This window comes from Papaver somniferum, chromosome 1 (assembly GCF_003573695.1).
Source record: "Papaver somniferum cultivar HN1 chromosome 1, ASM357369v1, whole genome shotgun sequence".
Classification (NCBI taxonomy): Eukaryota; Viridiplantae; Streptophyta; class Magnoliopsida; order Ranunculales; family Papaveraceae; genus Papaver; species Papaver somniferum.
The window spans coordinates 233,158,837-233,167,671 of NC_039358.1; the positions used below are offsets into that span (position 1 = coordinate 233,158,837).

The following is an 8,835-nucleotide window of genomic DNA, read 5'->3' on the forward strand; positions in this document are numbered from 1 at the left end:
ATGAGTAGTGAACAAAATTTATCAGCCAAGCATGCTCTGTTGGGAGTAGCCACATGATGGGTGACCTCTCGGGAAGTTGTTGTTGGATGACCACAGTAGTGCCGTTAAAATCCCTTATTTCATCAGTCTCTCGTCCTAATTTCTTCAACCCTCACAGTCAACAGCAACATAATCTATACTCTATGTGTTTGTTCTTGACTCACTTATCAGAGATAGTGAAGAAGAAGAAGCTAACAAGATTCAGAGATGGTGATTAAGAAGCAGAGACTCGATGTTCATCAGAGAAAAATAAAATAAAATAATGAGTGATAATACTCGATTGATATGGATTCGTATGATAGAGATAGTCTAAATAAGACTAGCATAGATGGTTAGGATCAAATTACAAGTTTTATATCCACGGTTATTAATCTGTACTAAATGCGAATAGGTGTAGAGCCGGTCCATGTACCCACTCTACCTGTTCTAACTTTTATTTTCGTTCCCTGTACCCCACCAATCGGTTACAGTCCGGTTTCCAGTCCGTTTCTCGGTTCCAAGCCGTTTTTGGGCACCTGCTGGTTCCCGTGCATCCCTAGACATAAAGGCAAACCCTCGACTTAAAAAAATGAAACCAAATACATATTGAAGCGTAGTTAAAAAGTTTCCACTTCTTTATTCTAGCAGTTGTCGGGAAAGAGGGACCGAGAATTCTAGATTCTTCGTAGTGCCTATTGGTAAGTGATACGGGAATAGAGGAAAGGGAGCGACATCAATAGTATCTCTTTTCCCGCAGAAAGATGGGAAGTTAGACCCATTACTCTCTTTACTCAAGTTGCTCACCGACACATCCTCGGGTTATGGAATGTAATCCACCCATCATCTGTCTCTTGGCTTTTCTTCTTCGTCTTCTTCGCTATTCTTCCTCCTTATTTATGCTCGTCGGGAACATAATGAACATGACTATGAGACTAATCTTGTTGGCCTTCTACCACTTTGCCTAAGCTAAGATTGGAAGAGGAAATAAGAATAAAGTTAGAAGTTGCACTGTAGGAAGGAAGGTTGTCATAAGCACCTAGGTGCACATACATAGTGTTTATGCTTTTGGGTCTTTTCTCTATCTTTTATGCCTAAGCTATACATTTCTTAAATCATATTAATCACGAATGCAATGTGAAGATGACAGTTATACAGACCCAGAAAAACTAAAACCCTAACGAAATTAGAAAAAGCTAGATCTGATCAGATCGATTAAATCAAAGGACATCTCACGATTCTCGTCCAAAACCCCTAAAACAAACAACTTTAACAAAAATATATGCTTATTTATTTTTATAAAACCACATGAACATCTATTAAATTCTACAACAAATCAAATAAAATAAAATAAAAGTATTGGAGAAGTATACCGTAACATGCTTGATAAATCCAATTGAAATTGACAGTTTCTCTTCATGTTAAGATGAAATCCTAACAAAGAAAAACAAGAACGATTGATTAAAACCCTAACATTTAAGTTGTAAAAAAGTGGAAGAGAAGAAATCAAATTAATCGATTGCAAATCTGAAAATCAAAACATCATGGAGACCGATCGATGGCGTCAAGTTTCATGGTGGAGAGATAAGTTTCAGCTTTTTTCTCGAGGAAAAATGGCTGAATGAAAAAAAGAGAGAAGAAAAAACGAGTATGCAGGATTATATGAGGTCAATAATAGCAAGGAGAAAAATCCATCCCAGCCGTAAATAGAAATAACATGACTCCATCTACATGCCACCTGCCATACTAAGCTAGATCTGGCCATAGAAAGCACAACAGATATAAAGGTGTGGGTGGTTCAACTAGGAATAAAAAAGTAAAACAATTTATTCAACGACCAACATTAACACTCCAATTTTGGTCCGCGTTTTTATTAATATGGGACCGTCTTCACCGGTCCACGATCGATTCATTGTCGTAAAAACCCCATTTTCCACTAGTGCTGGTATTTGAATACATGACATGGTTTTAGGAACCCCCGACCATAGCAACAACGACTCATCAACCAGCACATGCTGCACCACCACACCAATTTGGAGCTGCGAGAATGTAATCTTCTCTTAAGGCCCGAGTTTATCCACCACCTCGACCACCCAGATCTACTGAAAGGAAGAAAGCTGTTGAGACTCGCAGGATTAGAAGTGGATAGTGTTTTCAATATCACCAGCAACAATCAATGACTAGATGGTATTGGTGATTGAGAATTTTCATCAAGATGAACAGAAACTGACAGTTTTTAACTATTTTCTTTACTTGAATTTGAGGTAACACTTTTTTTTGGTAGTATCTGTAAGGGTTTCCAAATGATTTTGTTTTCAGCACATTTCTTTTCCTTATCCTTGTTTGGTTTCTGTTGACTGAATGTGGTGGTACTCCAAACACCCAAAAAGTAATGATTACATAGAGATCCCGGTTGTTATTTTGATTTTTTTTTTCTTGTTCTATTTTGTATGGAAAAATTCTATTTTCTAGTTATACATTACTATATGTAGTTGGAAAACCTTCATATGATATCTCTCTGGATGTACTATAAGTTCGATGTGCATTTTAAATAACTTGCCGAATTATGTTTCCCGTGTACACATGTTCAATATAGAATGTGAAACCTTTACAATTGTCGTCATAATTTCTTTTACCATTGATCCTACCGCCCCTTTATGTAACAAACATTGGAATGCATTAATAAATTAAATCGATTTGCCTACGTACAACTAATTCGTAGTATGTATCTTACCTTAATATTTTTGACACAAAACGTTCAATTAACACGGTTCGACATTCAACAAGTCTGTTGACTGCGAACAATTGCCTCGGAAAATAAAAATTGTCAGGCCTGAGATTTCTCCTCTAATACATAATATCAAAATTTTGGACGTGTAATGGTCGGACATATTTTTTTCTTCTGCTGTTTGTCGTGTTCTTCAGCTTCTGTTTGTGTTTTTTTTTTGGAAAATAACATGATCAAACTTATTTTTATGACTCAACCAATATTGTTGTATTATTTCATAATAGATGATAATTAGAACTTGTTGAGCTACTCATAACTCATAACGTTTTATATGAAGTAACTATCTCACCACTATTGGTTTGAGAGAACTCAGATAAAAATTTAGGTGACTCCAATTAAACAAGAACGGAAAATTTTCGTTCTTCGAATCAGATTTGTTATTATAGCGCAGATAGTTAAAGTAGCGCGAACGGTAAGAGTTGTTGACTACTGAGGGGTAAAAAGTATATCGTTAAGGGACACTGGCGACATACCCTATTTGTCGCACAGTGAATTTGTGCTACATCGATTTTTGTAGGGGAAAAATACGGTTTAGTCCAAAATCCCATCCAAATATACTAGTTAATCCACACCCATTCAACTAGGTACAATTTAGTCCAAAATTATTTTAAATATGAAAAGTACACATATAACCTTCCTAATTTACAATTTAGTCCAAACATTACAGTTTAGTCCAAAATGACTCACAATGATGTACTTTTGGGTATCATCACTTTCACGGTTTCACTAGTACTTTTGGGTAAAAAGAGCAAGTGATCAGAGCAAAGAAAGAACAAACCTTGCCTTGACGAATATCTTCAATTGCATCACCTACATAAGCGACTTTACCCGTTGGTGTATCCCAATCAGGCTCATCCTTGTGCATACATTAATCATCAGTTGTAGGAAGCATATCCGCTGCCAGTGTCTCAAATGCACCTGATAATTTAGCATGTTCAACCCCAGAAACAACTGCAGCTCCAACTCTGCTGCCACCTTCGCATGAATTACTTGGTCTAATCATTGGAAAAGTCGATGTGTTTGCATTTGTTCCTAATGAGTTATTACATCTTAGCCCACTGAACCAGTTATAATATTTCTTCCATCTTCATAACAAATAAAGTAATCATATTAATCCTCGGAACAAACACATTCAAAGAAACCCAAACATATTTTAACAATTTCACAATATAAAGGAACCTTCATAATACTAGTTGCAAGCTCTTATATAACTAGGCACTCATTTATTTCACAAGGATAGGCATATTTGTTATTTAGAGTTTACTAAAAATGATAGGTATGTTTATTTTGAGTTTGGTCAAAGAAAAATAAAATATGCTTATTTCTAGGATGAGAATGACAGTGAAATCCACCATCTCAGTTCCTACAAAAGGCTTGATTCTAGGATGAAATGACAGTTAAATCCACCTACACTCATCTTGTTACAGGTGCACCAATCTGTACACTTGTATTAGACGTGCACCAATTTGTACACTTGTATTTGGGGTTAGTTTATCAAGTAAAAACTCCCCTTCTATGCCTCGCAACCTTTTGCTTGCTGACAACATATTTTCAGCAGAAGTTTAAACTAAAGTCACAAATATTCATGTACATAGCTAACAAAAAAATAAATAAATCTGACCTCTAAGAATTCACTACCATCGAGAGCCATTGCACGATGAAAGCCACGCCACAAGAGTCCACTACAAGGGTCAAAATGTGTGTTAATTTTATTGCTTCAAGAACTTGAATAAAAAGGACCCCTCCCTCAGTTTACTCAGTTTGTACAGTTTCTCTCTCTCTCAAACAAAATCATAAAAATGATTTTAAATGGAAGATTACTGCATCTTCATACGAGTGTCCTCCAAATTTGTTATCGTTTTAATCAGTCATTTCAGCAACATGATTATGAAATATTTGTGAGGAATTATTATGGTGCAGGCACTCAGATATCACAACTAGAGAGCTTTGTGAGGGATGAGTGCAAGTCAGGAAGGATTAAGAAGCTTGATGATGGTTTGAAATACTTTGATCAATTGATTTCTCAAAGGCCATTACCATCTAATGCTACATTCTGTCATGTATTGGGTTCATTATCCAAAATCAAATGTCACTCAGATGTCATTTTGTTGCATAAAAAGATGAGTTTGGTTGGGGTACAACCTGATATTTTTACATTCACTATTTTGATAAATTGCTGCTGTAAATTAGGAAAAGTTGATCATGGGTTCTGTTTTCTTGGAGAGATTATTAAGAGAGGTTATCATCCTGATACTATCACTTTCACTACACTCATGAAAGGGTTGTGTCTACAAGGGAAGATTGATTATGCAATCAAAGTGTTCGACAGAATGACTAAGATGGGTATTCAACCTAATGCTATTACATGTAATACTCTTATACATGGGCTGTGTATAACTGGTCAACTGGGTCGAGCTCTTCAGTTAAAAAACAACATGTCAAAATGGAATATTAATTGCAGACCAGATGTTGTTTCATATAATGCCATTATAGATACTCTTTGTAAAGGAGGTTTACTTGATCAAGCTATGGTTCTATTCTCTGAAATGCTTCACGATTCCAATGTTGTACCCAATGTAGTTGCTTACAATATTTTGATTAATGGGTTTGGAAATTCAGGCCGGCTAAAGGAGGCGAAGAGACTCTTTGACGAGATGGTTAGTAGAAGAATCTCCGCAGATGTAACGACTTATACTTCTTTGATTCACAGTCATTGTGTACACGGTCAACAGGAGGAAGCAAGAAGATATTTTGATGAAATGATGGATCGAGGGATTTCACCCAATACAGTAACTTTTAGTGTCTTAATAGATTCACATTGTAAAGATGGGATGACGGAAGATGCTTGGGGGTTATTCAAATTGATGGAAAAGATAAACATAAAACCGAATCTGATTACTTATAATTCAATGATGGATGGTCTGTGTTTAGTAGGTCGGTTGCCAGATGCGGTGAAACTATTTGACTCGATGGTGGATAAGGGTCTTGAACCGGATGATTTTAGTTGGAGTATATTAATCGACGGGTACTGCAAGAATCGTAAGTTGGATGGAGCTATGCAGCTATTTAAGAAAATGAAACAAAATGGATTGAAACCCACAACAGTTACCTACACTATACTATTAAGAGGACTATACCAGGATGGAAGAATTAAGACTGCTCAGAAGTTTTTCAATGAGATGCAATCTTTTGGTCTATCTCCAAATGAAGTTACTTACGGTACATTTTTGGATGGTCTCTGCAAGAATGGCAAAATTGTGGAGGCAATAGAATTGTTTGAATCAATGGAGGGTACTGGTATCTTACCTAATATAGAAATGCACAGTATTCTTATTCATGGATTTTGCCAGGCTGGCAAATTGGAAGACGCCAAGAAACTGTTTAATGAGATTCCAAAAAAGGGATTAGATCCTGATGTAGTAACGTATACCACCATGATAAATGGCTTATTTGACAACAGGATGTTCTTGGAGGCTAACGAATTAATCATCGAAATGGAAGAGAAGGGTTGTTCACCAAATGTTATAACATATAATACCATCATTAATGGTTTTCTTACAGCAAAGGAGACAGACAAGGCCTTGCAATTTCTTATCAGGATGCGTGAAAGAGAATTTGTACCGAGAGATTCTGTTGTTTCTTTGTTAACAAATACTCTCTCAGCAGATGAGCTAAAAAATTTGTAGTTTCTTTTTTTCACGAAACCTCGTAGTTGTTGTGGTAGCATGGATCATCCTAATAATTATTAATGTATCTGGATGAATATATGGTTTCCTTTGGGGTATTTGCTTCTCCTTTCCGTTAAATTCAATCAGGTACTAATGTCTGAAAGTTGTAATGAAATTTCTCCAGTGGCAGTCCAAGCCGCTGCAGCGGTTAGAAATGCAGGTTTATCAGAACGGGGATTCCTTTTAAATGGCTTTGTGGGGACAATCTTGATAAGGTACACAAATAGGCTTTTTCATTTACATTTTGTTTTTTGTAAGGTGATCGTGGTTTTATGTATTTCAGCTGAGGCTATACGTGTTATCTCATGAGTCTGCGATGTCCCTAACTGTAGTCATTGTACTCAGGTTTATGGTGTACTGTTTTATCTGTTGGATCTCAGTCACGCACAAAGCGCAGAGATTTAGTGGCATGCTTCAATGACTCTATCGCAGGCGAATCTTAGGTCTGTATTAGACTACATTGATATTCTGACAAGACAACCTTCTGTATGTCAGTCACTTATCCTTTTCAAATACCAATGCTGTAGGTCCAAACTTAGGAACTGGAATCTTGATTCTGAGTTGCGCTGTATGATTTCTTCAGTAAAAAAGGAGAATGCGTGTGTGAGATAATGGAAGCTAGTAAGAAAAAAAAAATAGCCTGACTGGTGTGATTTGGAAAAGTTTGAAGTCTAGATTAGGAAATTCTAAGTTAAATATATTCCGGAGCCGAGGATGGCTTTAATTTAAGGTCTTGGTATTCTAATACCCTGATTCGGCAGGTTGGGTTCGTCGAATGGAATATATGTAATGGTTTGTACTCTCCAAACACAGAGGCCTGATGCGTACACTTGAATGAGTAGTGAACAAAATTTATCAGCCAAGCATGCTCTGTTGGGAGTAGCCACATGATGGGTGACCTCTCGGGAAGTTGTTGTTGGATGACCACAGTAGTGCCGTTAAAATCCCTTATTTCATCAGTCTCTCGTCCTAATTTCTTCAACCCTCACAGTCAACAGCAACATAATCTATACTCTATGTGTTTGTTCTTGACTCACTTATCAGAGATAGTGAAGAAGAAGAAGCTAACAAGATTCAGAGATGGTGATTAAGAAGCAGAGACTCGATGTTCATCAGAGAAAAATAAAATAAAATAATGAGTGATAATACTCGATTGATATGGATCGTATGATAGAGATAGTCTAAATAAGACCTAGCATAGATGGTTAGGATCAAATTACAAGTTTTATATCCACGGTTATTAATCTGTACTAAATGCGAATAGGTGTAGAGCCGGTCCATGTACCCACTCTCTACCTGTTCTAACTTTTATTTTCGTTCCCTGTACCCCACCAATCGGTTACAGTCCGGTTCCAGTCCGAGTTTCTCGGTTCCAAGCCAGTTTTTGGGCACCTGCTGGTTCCCGTGCATCCCTAGACATAAAGGCAAACCCTCGACTTAAAAAAATGAAACCAAATACATATTGAAGCGTAGTTAAAAAGTTTCCACTTCTTTATTCTAGCAGTTGTCGGGAAAAGAGGGACCGAGAATTCTAGATTCTTCGTAGTGCCTATTGGTAAGTGATACGGGGAATAGAGGAAAGGGAGCGACATCAATAGTATCTCTTTTCCCGCAGAAAGATGGGAAGTTAGACCCATTACTCTCTTTACTCAAGTTGCTCACCGACACATCCTCGGGTTATGGAATGTAATCCACCCATCATCTGTCTCTTGGCTTTTCTTCTTCGTCTTCTTCGCTATTCTTCCTCCTTATTTATGCTCGTCGGGAACATAATGAACATGACTATGATACTAATCTTGTTGGCCTTCTACCACTTTGCCTAAGCTAAGATTGGAAGAGGAAATAAGAATAAAGTTAGAAGGTTGCACTGTAGGAAGGAAGGTTGTCATAAGCACCTAGGTGCACATACATAGTGTTTATGCTTTTTGGGTCTTTTTTCTCTATCTTTTATGCCTAAGCTATACATTTCTTAAATATCATATTAATCACGAATGCAATGTGAAGATGACAGTTATTACAGACCCAGAAAAACTAAAACCCTAACGAAATTAGAAAAAGCTAGATCTGATCAGATCGATTAAATCAAAGGACATCTCACGATTCTCGTCCAAAACCCCTAAAACAAACAACTTTAACAAAAATATATGCTTATTTATTTTTATAAAACCACATGAACATCTATTAAATTCTACAACAAATCAAAATAAAATAAAATAAAAGTATTGGAGAAGTATACCGTAACATGCTTGATAAATCCAATTGAAATTGACAGTTTCTCTTCATGTTAAGATGAAATCCTAACAA

General features: G+C 36.6%; 1 protein-coding gene across 1 annotated transcript; it reads left to right on the forward strand.

Moving 5' to 3' along the window:
* The first annotated feature begins 4,535 nt into the window (after positions 1-4,535).
* Positions 4,536-6,652, forward strand: LOC113319155 (pentatricopeptide repeat-containing protein At3g22470, mitochondrial-like). Its single transcript, XM_026567437.1, has one exon. It carries the CDS (start codon positions 4,603-4,605, stop codon positions 6,487-6,489), a length of 1,887 nt encoding a protein of 628 aa, XP_026423222.1. The 5' UTR covers positions 4,536-4,602; the 3' UTR covers positions 6,490-6,652.
* Positions 6,653-8,835: the final 2,183 nt, after the last annotated feature.